Below are 21,700 nucleotides of genomic sequence, written 5' to 3'. Positions count from 1 at the left end.
AACGGGTAAACAAGAAAATGAGTTACACGACGCAATCATTTCAATTTAACCAACTTTAAATGTATAATGATAATAATACATGTCTCATTCAACAATCTCATCGAACGCCTACAATCCATCTTTAACAAAGTTATACGTATAATCATACTAGGCTGAGGCTAATTTACCCGGTATAAAAATAATTCTAAAGCCCCAAATTCATAGAAATTGAAAGACAATCCTTCATATTGTCTTTAATATATCCATCCTTAGCAGTCTCCGACCTCCACCTACCATGTTTCTTAAACAACCTGTCTGGAACACCAAAGTTCGCTGCTGCTGTGGCTCCGCCACTTCGGAGGCTATGCATGCCAAAACTCTTTGGATTCAACCCTACTTTCGCCAACGCCTCTCTCAATAATTCTAAACATCTAGTATAAGACAACTGTCCACGTCTTAACTTGTAACTATTACTGGATTTACAGTAATTTAGAGGCCTAAAAAGAAATACTTCATCAGAGGCATCGTTAAGCCCCGCTGCAATCAAATATTTCCTCAAAGCTAATACGGGGCAGGTGGGGAATTTGTAGCACCTATAAGAACCCATGCTCCTTGCCTGTAAATATCGGTTTTACTTTTCATGATGAAAGTATTCACATGAGACAAATACAAGTCTAAATCACATTTACGAATATGTATCATTTCATCAAATCGTAGAATGCCTGCGTAGGAAATCAAAATCATAGCACATAATCGAATATCTAATAGACTCGTTGAAGATCCATACTTCTCAACAACTGCTTTCAAAATGTCTGGGGTTATAACTTCTTTCTTAACGATCGGTTTGTTTAGTAATTTCTTTAAACATTGTAAAACAATATGTATGAACTTGCGATCACAGGGATTAACATTCATCCTTGGCTTGCAGTCAAAATGCCACTTAATGGCGTAAAAAGCCGATTCTATCCTCGAATAAGGAGCTTCTCTTTGATACAAATGAATAAGATAGCGACTAATATCTTCTGGTTCTGCTGTGTCAGAATTTACTTTATTTTGCTTACACTAATCTCTCCAGGTATTCAACGCTCTGTTGTATTTACTCATAGTGTTATCAGCTCTCGAAGCTGTCAAGACCTTGTTCAAAGTTATATCATATCCTTCCTGAAGAGAATTTCTGGATTTAAGAAAAATTAAACAAAACTTATAAGCTGGTATATATTTATCTCAACACAATATATTCAAATTGTGATAAATTCTCAAGTTCAGTCATTCTTATCAAATTCTCAAAATTTAATCACTTCTAATACGTTTTACAGCCATGACAGCAAAATTAAACATTAACTATGCAGCTATCCTCAAACCAGGTGGTTTTATATTTTCACTAAAATTTCAGTATGAAATTCATTAGATCACAATTCCATATCATAATTCGTTTCAATCGTCTTGAAGGCTTAGCAAAACAATAGCTTTGGGATTCATTTCCTTTGCGAAAATATTTATTTTTGCCTTAAAACACTTGCAAAAAACTTTCTGAAACATTTCATTCACAAGAATTCTGTAATTTTGAGACTTTGAATGTTTTCAATCATCACCAATTTCTTCATTCTGAGCTCCGCCGCCAGTAAATTATAACTAATTTGAGAATGAAATCTCATATCAATTCCTTATCAACCTTTACGATGGTTATCCTTTTACATAATCATAACATTCTCCAATTTCCATCACCACTTATTTGCTCTGCAGCATAAGTGGATCCTAGCTATGCAGCTATCTGCCATGCGGCCGTGTAAAAATTACATGTTGCATTCCAACAGTATAATTTTGAATTAACCTCCATCAAATGGATTTATTACATACCAGCATTCATGTCAGCCATCTCTCACAAACCGTTTTTTTTTTTTTTTTTTTTTTTTAATTATTATTTCTGCCTTGAACGAAAATTCCTTGAGGATTATCAATTTTGAAGTATTCAGAGAATAAGGAACGAAAATCACTTTGTTCAGAGAAAAGAATCGGCCAGAAGGGTGCAGACGGCCAGAAGGGAACAACCAAAGTCCCCCTAGCAGAACAAAACCTTCAGATGCTTAAGTACTTGCCCTATATACATGCTATACATTCGATAGGTGGAACCAACCAATTATTCTCGCCCGACCAATCACATGAGAAGGGATCAACATGATCTATTAGGGGACACCAATATTTAGAATTGAACTTCTTAATTTTGAAATTAAAATCGTCCGCAAGTCTGTCCACAGTGTGAGGGCCCCAGATTTTGTCCAAAAATCCGACAAATTCATCTGACACACCCCAATCATCAAAATCTATCATGCGACTTAATGCATCTGCAAAACAGTTCTCCTCTCTGGGAGCCCAATGAACGTGAAGACTAATGTTGTTTCTTTTACACAACTCAAAGATGTGTAAACTCATCTCATGCAATTCTGCAATCATACTTCCTTTATTTACAATCGATCCTACTCCTTTATTATCACAGAGGACCTTGACAGTTTTATGTCTCATGTGAGATACAACTGTTTGCAGTGTCATACTTACTGACTTGAGTTCTCTCCAAGTGGAGTTTTTAACCATTTCAAACTCAAACCAATCTCATCCCATTTCATGCCTGCGCACTCAGAAACCCAGGCCCCGCAGCCTGATGGACTTGCATCAGAATAGATGAAAGTCTGTGGAACTGAATAAGCAGAAATAATGTTTACGTTAAGAATATGCAAATTCTTCTCCAGAAGAAGAACACGAATATTAATTCATCACTATTGATCACATTATGTCCTATCCCAATGTACCCTCCGGATGATTTCGTGATGCATAAATCTGGTTTTTAATTTGAGTAACTGTGCCAAACACTGGATACAATGTATCTTTCCAACTATAACTACGATCTTTCGTGCTGAAACCTCAGGCAATTCTGCTTGAAATGAATCTGAACATAACTCAAGATCCTTCATCCTTCTTTCAGTAATCTTTATATAAGCTACTCTGCTTTCCCGTGGTATTCCTAACCAATCCAAACACTGGACAGGAGTCCATTGAGATATTTCTCAACATTTGGTATCAAACCTGCTTCAAGTAAGTCATTTTTCACCGTCTTGACCATAGTATCATACGAATCAAAGGAAGCAGCACGACCCAATCATCTATATACAAAAAAAAATGAAAATACCATTTCTATACGCCAATGATTAACGATAGGCTTAAATCGTGTAATGAAAACAAAGGTAGCTGTTGCCAACCCAATGACAACACCTAAATAGGAGAAAAACCTTGTACCACTACCAAAATCCCAACTAAAGCCTACAATTTTTCATGCACTTGAAAAATGTAATAATGATGATAACCTTGCTTAAGTTCAAAGGAAAGCATAAAATCTCCCTGTTTTAAATAAGACATGACTACATTCCAGTCTTCAAGTATAATAGTGTTCTTCCACAAGTGTTAGTTGACATAACGTTAACCAAGAATCAGTCTCTTTTTATATCTGAACTCTGAATTGAATCTGAAAGGGGGTAACATCATGGGGTGTAGTGGTGGATTCAACAACCAAACCCTTTTTAATAATAATTCGTTAATGGCTTCAGAAACGAAATCGGGATCGATGTCAATGCTGACTTATCATCTTATTGTAAGGTAATTTGTAACCATGTTCATTGACATCTACAACAAATTGAGATGCATCAGTTGATTTCCAAATTGTAAGGAAGCATTCAATCTACCTTTAACCAAAGGTTCTGAATTTCATTGATCATACTCATAATTTCTCAAATAAAATTCTTCCTCCTACCCTGCACATCTTGTCGAATCAACACTAACGTTACTCGATGTTTCCCAACCGAAACAAATTCAACAATGCTCTGTTTCTATATTTCTTAATTTAGAAGGGCCCGCTGACGGACCAGGAGTAGTCAATATATTCCAGATTGTTTGATCTGTGTCATATCTATGTCTAGGTTCATTAGTAAGAGGTGGAATTCAACCAAAATAACACATCTTTTCTTAACATATAATTATGGACTAGGTAGAATCAAGAATAGATTCCTTTGCTACGCCCTTCTGATCATTCTACTCTTCAGTTCTCAAATACCACACTTCGTCAAATACAGAACAAAACTGACATTTACCTTGCTCAGTTTGACCATGATCAATGGATCATTTAACTCTGTTGAGCATTGTTATCTCTGAAGGATGAATCTTGCTGGGATCTTGCTTCCTGATACCTGGGCAACTTCTCCAGTGCCCATGTCTACCACAGGCAAAACGTTCGTCGGTGGTCTGAGGCAACTTGCATACCCGCGCCAACTATTTTGTACATATAAGTTGGCGACACTGCCAAGCGAATATCGATTTCTTGACCCAAAGGGTATACGAAATAAGTTGTCGGAAGTAGTAGAAGAACCTTGAAAATTTCCAACATTCTTGCCCAATATAACCTTTGTTTGTTGAACGAAATAACTTACGCTTTCTATTTACACAAGCCTGAGCTTGCCTCATTCTTTTCTCCCTCATCAGTATTCATCCAATGCGGACCAACCTAAAATATAAAAATGATCTCTATATATTTATTTGATTAATCTCCCATAATTAAGTCATAAAGTAATTCCGCTGAAAAACGAACAGCTTCCATTAACAACATAAGGCCATATCTATTATGTACAACCGTTCATAAATTTCAAAAGCAATAGCCTAGTTTGGAATTTTCATTCATCTTTATCTCACTAACCTGCTTCAGATTCATCTGCTTTTCTGATATGTTTCTTCCTTTTAATTATATCTGCAATACCTTACTTCAGCAAAGCAAGGGCTGCGCCCGCTGCTTACCTTACTCTAATAAGGCAAATTTCTTATCCAACTCCTCCTGGCCTCTAGAATTATATTCATATTGAACCTTATTACCTTTCGAAAGACATCTCCGACGCCCTTTTTTAGTTGTAGAAGCTCCGCTGACCCGGGCAATGTATCGAGAATCAACATAATCAAACAGCCAGCCCAATCTTTAAACGAGCCAATGCTTCCTTTGTAGCATTGCTTACAAGAAGGCGAAGAGACTCCAGATTATTGAGTAAAATTTTCTGAAACTGCCTTTAATTTGTGGCATAACCCGAGGTTAATTTCTTGATTCGCCATTATTTTATATTTAACATCGAATCCAAACGTAGATCTATTACGATAAGGCCTATAGAGTTTAACACGTGGAAGAAGCGTTGAAAATAAGACGTCCGTACTGTGCTGTGTCGAACTCGGTCAGTGAATTCCGAATCGTTTAGGAATTCAGACACTCCTCACGCAAGCATTGTTATGCTAATCGGATACTTCTGCTAAGAAAAGAAAATGTATTTCATACCCACCTTCTAAGAACCCTATTCACTGATTTAATCTCAACTAATAAAACCTTTATTGTTAATAGTAATGACAGCCCCTAATCATATAACAAAGAACTACTTCTCCCTTCCCAATAATTAACCCCCTTTTGTCCCCCCCCCCCTTGGATAAAAATTTGTATTGAAGCTTGATTATATAATAATAAACAACACTACTCACCTGCAATGATGGAATGGCTCTCCTAGTATTATCCACTTGAAGTATATTCACATACTCTTCACCAAGGGTTTGAAAGCCTAGAACAAAGAAAAGAGTGAAATATTTGGGGATCAGCAAAATGAAAATGCTGCATTAACACTTCATCCAAACTCATACCTACCAAACACAGATTTTATTCGAACCACTGTCTGTGCATGGGGTAAAGCTATTACAAGCTTGAAATTATAATTTGCTTTCAGTGCCAAATGTAGAAGTTGAGTAGAAATGGTTTATTGAAAAAAAAAATCATTTGCGGCCCAAAGACCGAATCATAGATTTTCAAACATAAAAGGAATTACATTGTATACAAATGCAATATGCAACATAATTAAAAATGAAAGAATATTAACTGAAATCAAAATCATTAAATATTTCAAAGTACATAAAAATAGTAATCACATGCTTGAGGTAAATTATATATTATAAGTTTTAATGAAGACAATCACCAATGTACTGTATTTTTATAATTATTATTATGACCATATAATCTTACATTTTCATCATTATCATTATCAATATATTACTATTATTTTTATCATCCATATTATTATTATCCCCCAAAAATATAAGTATTGCACATAAAGAAGCTCATGCTTAAGATAACACTCATAAAAAAATAAAAGGAAATATTCTATCATATACCAGTAAATGCACTGACTAAACTGTAGGTAATTTTAAGTCATATCAACTGACAAAAATAATATATATATGTATATTTTTTTTCCTGGGGGGGGGGGGGGGCATTAAGGTATAATGCGCCCATAGTAAACATATTTTCCTTCAGCTTGTGTGGGATAAATAAGAAAAGAAAAAATACCTGCTACTGTGGTTAGTCCAAAGTACAACACATCAGAGACAACATCCAGCTCCTTTCTCCATCTCACCCAAAATCTTGCACCTAAACACAGAAAAAAAGTACAAATAATGGAGACACAAATAAATACATAACAGTTTCAATGTCTGGGGATGATCAAATAATGCTGGAATAGCAGGATCGTGTGAAATCTTTGCATATTAGCACGCTGCTTTTACTTTCAGCAACTTGAAGTAGTATTCGAACTGTAAGAATAATGAAATGTTCAAAAAACAAAATCAAGAATTCATATTTTATAGTTCGAAAAAGAAATCAGAAACAAAAATTGTCCAAATATTTGTTTTGCCCAATTGATTGTGGGCCTGGCAGCCACTGTGCAGGACCAGCTCAAACTTGTACCATCCTACTTCTTATGTATTAAAGCCTCATGTCCTTGCTCTTGCCTCATGTCCAGTCTTCTTGGCAGTGTTTGGACCTACATGTACTACATCATATTGAGAACGTTGACTTGCCTGCATTCGTCTTAAATGATTTCACTAGAAATGACCCCCTCATCCTCGCATCCTCTCACACTCCCTGCCCTCCTCCTCTGCTTCCTCGTTGACATGTCGCTGATTAAAAATCCACCTATGTTGACAGCACCATCTAGAGAGGACCTGAATCCTTTATCACTCTGCGGCTTGCCGCCTATCTCCAAGACCAGAGGAAGGAAATCTACAAGTACAAAACAAGCGTCCATCCTCTCCTGAGTACTCTCTCAACCAAAGTGACCAGTCACATATTTCCTACACGCAGTCAGTCCGCAAGCCCTGAAAAAGTAGCTTCTTTTATCCAAGTGATATTCATGACAAGAGGGTTTTTGCATAGTTAATGAGCTTGGTGCGAACCAAAACACATCTTTTTATTCGGCCATTGCTGCTCTAAATATTGACAAAATTTCATGTTTTTGGTATCTTTGTAAAGAAGAAGAATCATTCTTTTAGGTCATGTGTTTGGATTTTTAAAAGAATGTTGTAATATAGGAAAAACTTTTGATCTAAAACATGAAACAAAATATTTTTTTCATGCAACAAAAGTTGTTGTTTTCACACTTAATTTCTGTTTGGGCACAAATGATTTTTAAATCATGATAAAGCTGAAGATCTATGCTTTAATATGATATAATTTTTATAAGAAGATGTATTTTAGATGGGTCAGCAGCCAGCTTTTCATAGGCCAAGTACATTTTGCAGCTCAAAAACAAGAATACTGCGCTATGATTGGTCATACAGACCACTTACCCACGCAAATTCCAATGTTCCCCACACTGGGCCTCTGCAAGGTCACACCCACCATGTGGTAATCTCTTCAAATTACCCGCGCCTGTTTGTTTTGAAAACAGTATTCAGCCAATCAGAACTCTGGATTTTATGTTACTCAGAAATTTCAGAAATCTCGTCTTGCATCTTGATGGAAATAACTGGCTGCTGACCCATCTAAAAGATGCCACATATCAAGAGTGACATTGTAAGAATGTATAGAGTTTGAGCTTTCTGATGATATAAATAATGTTGGTGCCTAAAACACAAAATGTTGCACAATTTGCAAGTGAAAACAGAGGAAGAAAATTCTGTTTGATGCATCTTTCCAGGTAAAAAATTCACTTATTTATCAAAATATTTCATTCAAAAGAAATGACCAATATAAAAGGGTAACATTTACTCTTGCCCATGGTACAAAAATAATCAATATTACTCAAGGAGAAAGTGGTTAAATTCTTTGAGAAAGAAAGTCTCACAATTCACGAGATTTTGCAGGGACATGAATTCAGCCACGAGAGGACTTGGATAAATCTTGCTCATTTGCTCATTAACACAGGGGCTTGCGGACTGACTGCACGCTCCCTGTTATCTTGTGATCACTGGACAAAAGAGAGGTGCACCAATGTGTACACAGATTCCCTGTTTAGGTGGATTAATCCTCTCTTATCCACATAGACCTCTGACCTTTCAATAAAGGTGACCATGAATACCTTAAGTACATTTTAGAGCTGGATTAATTAATCCTTTTTTTTTATCTACATAGACCCCTGATCTTTATTCACCAGATGTTACTATCAAGATGAGCAACAATGAATAGCTTTAGTCCATATTGAGAGCTGGATAAATTCACTTTTATCCATACAGATTCACTTTAATTTGCCAGCTGTTAATTTTAAAGTCAAATACAAGGTATTGTCCCATTGTCCCATATCATGTCCTGAATGGAGGGCATGTTTAGCATTTGGGTGAATGGAACGGTCTCTTCAATCTTTAATAGAGTTCTTTGGTGTTCTTTTAATCTCTCAAAAAAACGTTTTGCATATCCCCCCCCCAAAAAAAACAATGTGGTTATACATGTACATGTATGCGCTGGTATGGCTGTAGAAATGACTGGTATTTCTTCTTTGGGAATTTGTCTTTAGAATGGAAAAGACTACTTTTGGTTTTTTTTTCACCACTGCACTCTCAGTCAATACCTGTACACTGGGCAAAGTTTTTCACAATTTCGTCTCTACAGATGGAAATCAAGATTGTCATTAACAAACTTTTTGTTTTTGCTTGAAGAAGTAAACTTGAACAATTAAAGGCCTTTATGTGGCCCATGATTAAAAACTGTAGTCTGAGGTGATTGTACAGTAAAATTTAGCATTGGCCGAATGTAAAAACTCACAAAAAAGAATTGTCCGACATATTTTACTCATACCATGTGAGTAAAAAAAAATAATAAAAACTTGACACCTCACAAATCCTCAGTTCAATATAAAAATATGTCATGAATGCATACCGGGTAATCATTATATGTGGCTGGAAAGAGTATTTTCCTTCTGAATAATATGATACCATAGTGAAGTGGTATGTCTTCACACTTGGATTATCAGTAGGTACTCTTGGCAGTGATGTAAATTTTGATTTGCACCAAAGTGACTGCAATGACTGCAATGAATGAACTCCAGATGCCACTTATGTCATAATCCTACACGAGTTAATAAACATATTTGCAAATCCCTTTTCCATGAAATTAACTTGAGAATTGATACCAGGTACTCAAAAGTGAATATCAAACAATTATAATGTAAATTACCAAAAAAGTGTTTCGAAATGGATTTTAATGCAACTCTTGTAGGATTATGACATCATTGACATCTGGATTGATTCATTGCAGTCATGCCTTACTTTGGTGCCAATCAAAATTTACATCACTGCAAAAAATACCTCCTGATCATCCAAGTGTTAACACATACCATGTAAATATGGTATCAAATTATTTGGGAGAACAAACTCTTTGAGGCAATGTGTTTATGACATATTTTTTTTTTCTTAAATAAGGGATTTTTGAGGTGTCAAGTTTATTTTTACTCACACACTATAATGGCAGAGGACAAGAGTGTCTTTATCATGTATTATAGCAGGAATCCTCCTCTCAAAACACCAGGAGCCCAGAACATAAAGATTAGCAATTAGTCCTAATTATATGCTCGATTTCATGATTAATTGTACCTTGTAGTCAATGCTATCTCTTGTAAAATATGTTCTACGATGATTGAAGTTTTCTGTTACGGGCCCCAGTCAGCCTTTCCTGTAAGCCCTTTGTTGTCAATGGGGTCAATCCACGTCAAATCAACCAATTTTCAGACAATTTGTCACCCGACCCCCTTTGATTTTCTTTAAACTCGCACCAAATGTTCCCCCAAGTGTCTGACGGAAAAATCTGAAATATTTTGCCCCAAGGTCAAACGGTTGCTAAGATACGCCCTCCCTTAGCAACCAATGCGTGGCCAGACAACCAAATTTTAAAAAAATTTACTATTTTTGATTGACTGCTGCAACCAAGTTTGATGAGGTAGAGTGCTTATTTTCTGTAAATTGGAAGAACTTTTTAGTCTTAACATGCACAGTATATTACGGCACGGATCTGACCAGCCGTTATTGCGCACAAGGTCACCGAAAATGGTGTTAAGCGTCCAAGTCAGTGATTTTGGGTGCATGTTTGGAAGCTCATAACTTCCAAATTCAATTAGCTTAGAGCCCAATATTATGCATATTTGAAGACTACCACTTGCTCAACAGACCTACAAAAAATTGGCCTAAACGTGCGCGTCGATCTCTTGTAGGGCGCCCTCAAAGTTGGATTTTTTCTAAAAGTTGCCAAGTTCAAGGTCACGGATCACCCCTCGTCCCATCAAGGAGCAACACCAATTTCTGTATACTGATAGACAATTACCTATATTTTCACAGGATATTTGAAATTATTTGTGACCGAAATGTTTAATAGCTGGTTTACGCATTCGAAAATGGTCGTAAACACCCCCAAACCAATGTAAAACGATACATACAGGTTTATCAGCACATTTCAAATTGCAATAAATCAGAAATGAAAAGCCAACAAATACTGGTATTGTCTGTAATGGTAGTCTGTAATTAGTACTAAAAGGATATGCATCACAAATAGTTTGACAAATTGGCAATGACCTTGAAAAATACAGCTGAAAATCATCAAAAACAATAAATCAGGTCGATTTTCTGTGATTATAGGGCGCTAAATTGTATTTACAGGTACTTTCACTTGTGTGTCATTTCAACACAAATGATGATTTTAAGCTGATAATTGCAAATCTTGTTCCTTTCAGGTTCTTCGTTAATATCCAAATAATACATAAAGCAATATCTTTACCTTTTGACCTTGACATTGATCTAAAAATAGCTGTAAATGCCTTGAAATTAGCATATTCACAACATCCGTGAGCTTTACAACACATTTCAGAATTGATTTTCTCATAGACTAAAAGCCTGATCATGTTGATATTTGCAGTATTGGTAGTCCATAATGAGTACTTACAGGATCTAGTATTAATTCATTTGTTTTACAAGACAATGACCTTGAAAAGATGGCTGAAATTCACCAAAAATTGTTAATACGCCAATATCTCATCGTTAGAGGTTGTTTACAGTTTTACACCGACTTTCAATTATGTGTCATTTTAACACAAATGTTGATTTTAAGCTGATAATTGCAAATCATGTTCCTTTCAGGTTGTATTTTAATATCCAAATAATACATAAAGTCACATCTTTATCATTTGACCTTGACATTGATCTAAAAATAGCTGAAAATGCTTAAAATAAGCATATTCACAAGACCCATGAGTTTTACAACACATTTCAGAATTGATTTTGTCACAGACTAAAAGCCTGATCATGTTGATATTTGCAGTATTGGTAGTCCATAATAAGTACTTGGATGATCTAGTATTAATTCCTTTTTTTTCAACACAATGACCTTGAAAAGATGGCTGAAATTCACCCAAAATCTTTAATCCCCCAATATCCCATCGTTAAAGGTTGTTTACACTGACTTTCACATATGTGTCATTTCAACACTAAATAATGATGATTTTAAGCTGTAAATTGCAAATCATGTTCCTTCAGGTTGTATTTTAATATCCAAATAATACATAAAGTCACATCTTTATCATTTGACCTTGAAATTGATCTAAAAATAGCATAAAATTCACTAATTTTAAGGCATTTTCAGCTATTTTTAGATCAATTTCAAGGTCAAAAGATAAAGATGTGACTTTATGTATTATTTGGATATTGAAATACAACCTGAAAGGAACATGATTTGCAATTATCAGCTTAAAATCATCATTTGTGTTAAAATGACACATAAGTGAAAGTCGGTGTAAACAACCTCTAATGATGGGAAATTGGCGGATTAAAGATTTTGGGTGAATTTCAGCCATATTTTCAAGGTCATTGTCTTGTAAAACAAATTAATTTATACTAGATCATCCAAGTACTCATTATGGACTACCAATACTGCAAATATCAACATGATCAGGCATTCAGTCTGTGAGAAAATCAATTGTGAAATGTGTTGTAAACTCACGGGTGTTGTGAATATGCTAATTTTAAGGCATTTTCAGCTTTTTTTAGATCAATGTCAAGTTCAAAAGATAAAGAAATGAATTTATGTATTATTTGGATATTAAAATTCAAGCTGAAAGGAACATGATTTGCAATTATCAGCTTAAAATCATCATTTGTGTTAAAATGACACAAAAGTGAAAGTCGGTATAAACAACCTCTAACGATGAGATATTGGCATATTAACAATTTTGGGTGAATTTCAGCCATCTTTTCAAGGTCATTGTCTTGTAAAACAAATGAATTAATACTAGATCACCCAAGTGCTCATTATGGACTACCAACACTGCAAATATCAACATAATCAGGATTTTAGTCTATGAGAAAATCAATTCTGAAGTGTGTTGTCAAGCTCACGGGTGTTGTGAATATGCTAATTTTAAGGCATTTACAGCTATTTTTAGATCAATGTCAAGGTCAAAAGGTAAAGATATTGCTTTATGTATTATTTGGATATTAATGAAGAACCTAAAAGGAACAAGATTTGAAAATATCAGCTTAAAATCATCATTTGTGTTGAAATGACACACAAGTGAAAGTACCTGTAAATACAGTTTAGCGCCCTATAATCACAGAAAATCGACCTGATTTATTGTTTTTGATGATTTTCAGCTGTATTTTTCAAGGTCATTGCCAATTTGTCAAACTATTTGTGATGCATATCCTTTTAGTACTAATTACAGACTACCATTACAGACAATACCAGTATTTGTTGGCTTTTCATTTCTGATTTATTGCAATTTGAAATGTGCTGATAAACCTGGATGTATCGTTTTACATTGGTTTGGGGGTGTTTACGACCATTTTCGAATGCGTAAACCAGCTATTGAACATTTCGGTCACAAAAAATTTTAAGTATCCTGTGAAAATATAGGTAATTGTCTATCAGTATACAGAAATTGGTGTTGCTCCTTGATGGGACGAGGGGTGATCCGTGACCTTGAACTTGGCAACTTTTAGAAAAAATCCAACTTTGAGGGCGCCCTACAAGAGATCGACGCGCACGTTTAGGCCAATTTTTTGTAGGTCTGTTGAGCAAGTGGTAGTCTTCAAATATGCATAATATTGGGCTCTAAGCTAATTGAATTTGGAAGTTATGAGCTTCCAAACATGCACCCAAAATCACTGACTTGGACGCTTAACACCATTTTCGGTGACCTCGTGCGCAATAACGGCTGGTCAGATCCGTGCCGTAATATACTGTGCATGTTAAGACTAATACGTTCTTCCAATTTACAGAAAATAAGCACTCTACCTCATCAAACTTGGTTGCAGCAGTCAATCAAAAATAGTAAATTTTTTTGAAATTTGGTTGTTTGGCCACGCATTGGTTGCTAAGGGAGGCCGTATCTTAGCAACCGTTTGACCTTGGGGCAAAATATTTCAGATTTTTCCGTCAGACACTTGGGGGAACATTTGGTGCGAGTTTAAAGAAAATCGAAGGGGGTCGGGTGACAAGCATTGGTTGATTTGACATGGATTGACCCAATGAACTGGTAAGATTATATAAGATGCACGAAAGATTCTGCTTGATTCCTGCCGATTCTGAACAAGTGTGATGGGGGAGGGGCGGCTTTATATAGTGATGTACCTATTAGTGACTGGACGACATCATGGATACTGCCTCTCAGCTGTGTCTGATAAACTTCATCTTTCTGACTGCTTCTGATGATCTCGGCCTGACCTGCTGACTGGAAGGTTGCCATGCCAGGAAAGCCTACAAAATGAATGAAAATAATAGTTGAATATCATTAGGCCTACACACTAGAAGAAGACAGCCTTGCACTCTTACAATTGAAGTCATCAGCTCGAAAGATAACACTCTCTCGAAATATTCTTCTGGAAGATCAACACCTACCCTTGGTGATAGAGCATTTGCATACGCGGCTCCCAATTTATGGAATATACTCCCACACTCTATAAGGGAATCATCCGCAGTTAGTATGTTTAAAATGCATCTGAAGACTTTTCTTTTCCGTAATACTCTATAATTTGCATTATTCATTTTGTTATGCGTAGCAGAATATAGTAGCTGCGCAATATAAATGCTCCTTTATTATTATTACAGGTGACATGGAAATAGATCTCATTGTCAGACAAAGCTCAGCAACAATAAGTGTTCAGGCATGAAGGCAAATTGTCCCGCTTATGTTCACTAGCTTGCATCACATGCTCAATTTTATATTTTTGAGGCCCTCTATTGATGGAAAGTAAACGATGTAGCCTACAAACTCCAGTATTACTTTGGTAGAACTACATCTAATTTCAAAGACAGTCTCCTGATGAACATGACACATTTCTTTTATTTACGTTGGCGGCAGTAGCATTATCTTGCCTTGGCAGATAAACAAAAATGTGATAGATTTGTAAGTGAATTCCTCATTAAAAATGTCCCCTCTCCATGCACTGTGTAGGTCTAGACCCCCCCAAAAATCTTACTTACAAAAATAAATCGCCGTCTAGGGACCTACTTTTGATTTCATATTGTTGTTATCATCCCCATACAAACTTACTGACATGCATGCCGTGGCATAGGCACAGGGTTTTTTTGTTGTAATTTTGATGATTGACTTTATAAAAAGTGGTTGGTAATAGTTTTAATACCATTCACCACCATGCCATATGGAGTTACAGTAGGAATGTATGTCCAGGGGTGGTATTCTGAGGTCATTTTATCTTCAAAATATTTTGTTTCATCTCTTAAAAATGAATTGGTATTCTGAGGTGACATTTTATCTCTAAGATGAGATTTAAAATCTTATCTGTGATAAAATTTTATCTTGCATATATCTAGGCCTGAACTGAAGCAAAAACGATTCGCTACATATCCATGCGTAATAACCACTGCAACGCGAATGATGTGGTCGCGCCAATGTCACTTTAAACAAAAAAAACCTTAAAATAGGGTGGGTGCTAAATCTCTGCAACGTTCATTCAGCAATATTTCTAGGTGAATTATCTCCAAATTGTGAAATGAAAATTGAAGAAAAAAAAAACATTCCTGTAAAATTAGCAATTATTACATAGACTCTTGACTAATGTTGCCTTTGTCCTTTGAAATGATAAGATATTGACATCGATAAAAAGATAAGGGTAACGTCATTTTTTAAAAAGAAATGTCCGTAGAGTCTATTTAAAGTAGAACTATATTGAAAATCGTAAAAATTGATAATCATATATCAAATTAAAGGAGAAAATAAGGAGAACACGATGGTGTAAATCATTTATCATGGAGACCGATGGAACTCAGTTAATTGATAGTTTAAAGTTCTCTCTCTGAATGCTTCAAACACGCAGAATTACGTCCGCGAAATTGGGGATTTTTTATGACGTCACTTTCTGTACGAGAGGCGTGATTGGCTCTCCAACGTGAAGCTCCACTTGCATGCAAAACCTGTTGCGAGGGTACGTTTTCTCCACATTGTCACTGAATACTTCGATCCCGAAATGAAAGAAAACCCAGAATTTTATCTAGATTTGGATTTTCAAATTGATGATTATGAAGATGAAGAGAATGATGATGAAGTTTCTAGCTCTAGAAAAACAAAGTGACGTGGATGGTGGTAAATTAAGGGAATTACGCCGGTGATGATGAGTAAGACAATTCAACTTGCAAGCCGATTCGCTACCAACACATGCAGCTGATAGCTGCTCCGCGGGTCAAATCAATGAAAATGAATTCCATCACGACCACATCCAGACAGAGTCTCTTTCTTCTATCAACAACATAATGAGAATGAAAATATATTGATATAACTGTACTTACAAACAAGTGAATATATCCGAACCTAGGCTGAAGGTAAATCAACTCAAGGAATAACAGCAGACGATATGCACCGACGATGAATTTCACGTGGCTGGGAGATTGTCACTCGTTCTGTTAGATAAAATTTCTATCTCATTATTTTGACTAAATTACGAAACTCGGAGAATTAGTATTCTACATAAAAATTAAGTAACACCTGGTACTATTTTTTGAATTACGATAAAACCTTTTTGAAGCAAAGAAAATGAGGTAAATTAAAATTAGATATAAAAGATCATCCGCCTAGCTCGCGCATTCGATTGTGAACAATCAGCAAGGCGAGCACATAGAGTTGGATAAAGCTACGCTCCAACTCTATGGGCGAGCAAGCCACTGAACTGAAAATACGTATTTTCAGTTCAGTGGAGCAAGCTGGCCATGTGCTTTTGATTGTTTGTTTACAATCGCATGCGGCTAAGTGGATGATCCTTTATATCTTATTTTAATTTACCTCAATTTCTTTGCTTCAAAAATATTTTATCGTAATTCAAAAAATAGTACCAGGTGTAACTTAATTTTTATGTAGAATACTAATTCTCTGAGTTTCGTAATTTAGTCAAAATAATGAGATAGAAATTTTATCTAACAGAACGAGTGACAATCTATTCCAGCCACGTGAAATTCATCGTCGGTGCATATCGTCTGCTGCTATTCCTTGAGTTGATTTACCTTCAGCCTAGGTTCGGATATATTCACTTATTTGTAAGTACAGTTATTTTATTATTTTCCTTCTCATTATGCTGTTGATAGAGGAAAGAGACTCTGTCTGGATGTGGTCATGCTGCATGGAATTCATTTTCATGGATTTGACCCGCGGTGCAGCTAGCAGCTGCATGCGTTGGTAGCGAATCGGCTTGCAAGTTGAATTGTCTTACTCATCATCACTGGCGTAATTCCCTTAATTTACCACCATCCACGTCACTTTGTTTTTCTAGAGTTAGAAACTTTATCATTATTCTCTTCATCTTCATAATCATCAATTTGAAAATCCAAATCTAGATAAATTTCTGGGTTTTCTTTCATTTCATGATCGAAGTATTCAGTGTCAGTGTGGAGAAAACGTACCCTCGCAACAGGTTTTGCATGCAAGTGGAGCTTGACGTGGGAGAGCCAATCACGCCTCATGTACAGACAGTGACGTCATCAAATTCGAGTCAATTCAGAGACCGATGCGAGGCATATTTCGGAGAGGCATTTTAGCGCTTTTTAATTGGCGATTTCCACCTTATGTATTATTTTCGTTATTTTTGAATGACCTAATGGTAATCCTCACATCATTACCTTTCCACTGATATATAATAAGGCCATATTCATGATCAATATATTTCTCCTTTAATAAAGACACGGTTTTTTATGGTGATGATGAGGGTGGTGATGATGAGGATCGAAGCGGATGATTATGATGTTGGTAATGAAAAAAACGCCTCTAGCAGTAGAGGCGCACGGCCAATATGGGAGACTCTCTCCAATAGGGGAGACAATCTCCCACATTGGAGATTTGCTTTGCAAAAGGACAAAAGAAACAACACCAACAAAAGCATGATTTTTTCCACCCAAAATTTTGTCTCACTGAGGTCAGAAGCCCATTTGTTTTGTGTGTGATTGACAACAAAAATCCTTATCAAAACAAAAGTAGACGGTGAATTTTTAAAGTAGACGGTGAAAAGGGGTAATTTTTCACGAGGAATCTGCTTATCACATTGTTCCGCCAAGGTAATCCTTTTGCAGCAAATGTAAACAAAGGAAATTGGTCTCCAAAACTGGAGACTGTCTCTGAAATTGGATACCCAAATTCTTTACAAAAGTCTCTGATATTGGAGATAATCTCCCACATTGGAGACAGTCTCCAATATTGGCCGTGCGCCTCTACTGTCTAGGCCCACTCATGGGATCAATGCATCTCGCGTGCGAAGGATTCATATGCACATGGTGCACGCAAATTTTTCACACCCTTTTTACTAAAATAACTATGCCATTCCTTTTAAAATAATGTTTCTAATTGTGCTATGACACTTACCGAACCATGTGGATCGTTTCTTGTCTTCTCTTTGGTGTGTTTTTAAGGAAAAAAAAGCATTTTCTCGTGATCTTCAAGTAGATACCGCAGGGTCATCGTGGTTGTAAACTTTTGCTTAAAGAGGGCGCGCGATATTATTCACAAGATGTTTGTTTACGGTTCTGCAGCTTGTACTGCTAGCTGCATTTTAGACGCTCAGCATTATTTTCCTCTTTCTGTTTTTTTTTTTGCTGTCAAGCGGTATTTTCTATTGTAGCGCCATCAGCGATGATGAAATGTAAAGAGTCGCCTTGACTGGGCGTTGTGGCATGCGCCTGTAATCCAAGCTATGCGGAGAAGTTACAAATTGATGCAAAGGTTCGAGGTTCGAGCCCTGGTCACGTCTTTCGGATGGTGACGTTAAAGGTCGGTCCCAGACGTAAAAAATCATATCCGATTGATACACGTCTGACAAAACTCAAACACACACACACACACACACGCCTTGAAATGAAGAAAAATTATGTCACATTAATTCGTTAGTTTGTTTCCTATTTTTTTGCACTTTTTTCTTCTTCCTCATCTATGATCAAAGGTGAATACCTTTTTTTGATATCTGTTCTAAAAGCTGGACATTTTAAATATTTTGTTCAAGTAAATAAATCAACAGGATAGTAATCAAAATGCGATAGAGCTGCCCGAGCTGAAAATTCTGATACAAGGACTTGAAAATAAAACATTCTGAGCACTTTTTATAACCATGATGAGGAGACCTATATATATATGTATATGAAATAAGCTAACACGAAAAAAAGACGTTTTGGGGACTGTTAAATAAGAATTCATGAGTGGGATAGGTAACTATCTATTTTATTCTTGTTCGTTTTCTATTATTATTTGTGTGTTGTGTTTATTTTTCTTGAAGCACCAAAAGGTGGACATGTCCGCTAAGATATATTAACGAAGTCACCATTATTATCACAAGCTAACGGATCAAAATGCAAGCGTGAAACGTGAGCTTCTTTTTTTCTTAATTCAGTCTTAACGATACTTTTTCATCATATTTTAAAGGTGAATCTCATGATTCAAAATGATAAATGCTTGTCGCACGGGCAGAAATAGCGGGACCAATAGTTATTTTCAATATTCCGAACTGCATTCTGGACGTTGTATAAGCGCCTTTGTATAACAATTAAAAGGGTAGGCCTATTTACCTTACAAATTATGCGAGCGCTGAACTTTTGGACATTTAAACCTCAACAAATGGACATTTTTAAAATATGAACATCATAAATGTCACTTACAAAAATGATGCCAGCGCGAAGCTCGCGCTTAGAGTTTTTGATATTGATGACAGGACTGTATCTAAATGAAAAATAATGCGAGGGTATTTGCGCTTAAGATTTAAATTTGGGATTTGAAAAGTCCGACAGATTACCTATACTTTTAAAAGAGGAATGACCTCCAGAATTCAAGCGCGAAGCGCCAGTAGATTTATGTTGAAGTTTAGACCTAGAACAGGGACGTTGAACCTTTATAATCATGAAAAAGATGGTATTTTTATAAATAAAACATGGAAGTCTAATTTTGTTTTAGTGTTAATATTCAGATCTTCAAATTTGACATTTTCCTATCCCCTTCATCATCCCCTCTCCTTCTCCCTTTCCCCATTTTCGTTCTCCCTTCTTTTCTTCTCTCCCTTTCCCTTCCCTTTTTCGCTTTTCCTTTTCCTTTCCCTTCTTTTATTTCCTTTCTCCCTCCCCTACTCTTTTCTCGCTCTTTCCATTTTTCTTTCCCTCTCCCTTCCCCTCTTCCTTTCTTTTGTTTTCTTTCTATTTTATGGTCTCCTTTTCCCTCTCTCTCCTTTACCTTTCCCCCTCCCCTGATCTGTCTTTTCTTGTCTCTCCTTCCCTTTCCCGCCCCCTCCATTCCCTTTCTCGCTTTTTCCTTTCTCTTCTTTTCTTTCCTTTCTCCCTCCCCTACGACTTGAATCGAGAATGTTCGATAGGAAAATTTCGCATTTCGATTGTTGTTTGCGTAATTTCCACCGCAGTATGAGGATGACTATGATTGATACACGTCTGACAAAACTCAAATACACACACACACACACACCAAGGACGGATCAAACAAAGTATCCTGGTTGAGATTTGGAGGTAAGCGATAAAAACACCTTAATATTTAATTTATAATTCCTTTTTCAAATATACTTAAATCATACGATCAAGATTAACAGTGGACAAATATTGAAAGGCTTGGCGTAGTTTAGTCCCTCACATTCGTGTGATGAATGAAAACGTCAAAATGCACTATGAAATCACATGTGTTGTGCGAGGTTAGTATACTAATTTACTAACCTCGCATGTTGTGTGAGTGGTCTAGCCTCTAGGCCTACTGTTACTCACTTACTGTTATGTTAGTCTGTTAGTGTTGGGACATAAGTGTCTGATATATTTGGGCATTTTATTACTGAAATTGATAGCGTAGAAATGTCGGAAATGAAGTTTTATCCCATTTACATAATTTATTTTTAGGGTAGGGCTAGATCTTTTAGAATTCAAGTAGAATTAAAAATCTCGGCCCGTGGGCAGTTTCACTTTCACTCAGGTTTTTTGGCAGTACCGTACTACCGGTACCGGGTACATGCAGATGAATGGAATGGAATCCCTGGCTTCGTGGAGAATAAGCACATACATTAGTAAATTATTTTTTTACTCTCTAGAAGCCTCCTGGCTATCTGCGCCTACCCAACCCACCGTTTTATCTTCACTGTCTTCATCATGATTTGTCCAGTCGCCAGCGCGGAGCTCTCCGACTCCGTCTCCGAGCTCATCACTTCAGCTCAGCCGACGGGCGCGGGCGCTGAACGCATGATATGCCTCGCAGTGAGCCGGCAGTCACTCGTGCGACGCCGTTTGCGTGATCATGACTGAGCTTCTAGACTTCGGGGAAAAAAAAGACACCCAAAAAAGGTGTAAAATGAAGTATAATATCCACTACATCGTCACTCAAACGTGTAAAACATCGATGAGATTACTACATTAACAATTTTCAAGCGTTAAATTACCTATATTGTCTTTTAAAAAGAGTAAATCATCAAATCATCTGACACCTCTCATTTCCTAAGTTACGAACAACCGCCAAATTGTTAACTTCTACAAGCGAATTGAAGACACAAATCAAAAAAGGAAAAGTCCAAGCTGATAATTATGAAACCATTATTTTGATGATAATAATATATACTAGTAGCTTCTAAATTCGCCTCTTTAAAAAAGCACAATCAAATACAAGCATGTTATTTACGACGAACTTCATTAGATTTTTTTTTCGAATTCGGCTTTTGGTTTTGTTTTGGGGGTTTCGTTTATTTTGAAACCATTATTGTTTCCAGAAGGGGCCGGGGCAAATTTTTCGTCCGCGAAAAAAATTGACAAGCAAAAAAAAAAAAAAAAAGGGTCTTCAACCAAAAAAAAAAAGGATTTCTTACCAGAAAAAAATTTGACAAGCAAAAGAAGGTCTTCAACCCCCCAAAAAGGATTTCATACCAGAAAAGAAATTGACAAGCA

The 21,700-nt window shown here is 36.2% G+C and overlaps 1 protein-coding gene across 1 annotated transcript; it reads right to left on the bottom strand.

The window, feature by feature from the left end:
* Positions 1 to 1,893: 1,893 nt before the first annotated feature.
* LOC135156647 (peroxisome assembly protein 10-B-like) lies at positions 1,894 to 21,290 on the bottom strand. The gene is made up of 5 exons (XM_064109508.1): positions 21,202 to 21,290; positions 13,925 to 14,050; positions 6,389 to 6,469; positions 5,533 to 5,609; positions 1,894 to 4,525 (listed from the first exon to the last, which is right to left on the bottom strand). The coding sequence occupies exons 2-5, from the start codon at positions 14,037 to 14,039 to the stop codon at positions 4,457 to 4,459; spliced, it is 342 nt and encodes a 113-aa protein (XP_063965578.1). The 5' UTR covers positions 14,040 to 14,050; positions 21,202 to 21,290; the 3' UTR covers positions 1,894 to 4,456.
* Between the last annotated feature and the right edge of the window lie 410 nt (positions 21,291 to 21,700).

This window comes from Lytechinus pictus, chromosome 14 (genome assembly GCF_037042905.1).
Source record: "Lytechinus pictus isolate F3 Inbred chromosome 14, Lp3.0, whole genome shotgun sequence".
NCBI classification, from domain to species: domain Eukaryota; kingdom Metazoa; phylum Echinodermata; class Echinoidea; order Temnopleuroida; family Toxopneustidae; genus Lytechinus; species Lytechinus pictus.
This window is presented reverse-complemented; position numbering and strand designations above follow the sequence as displayed.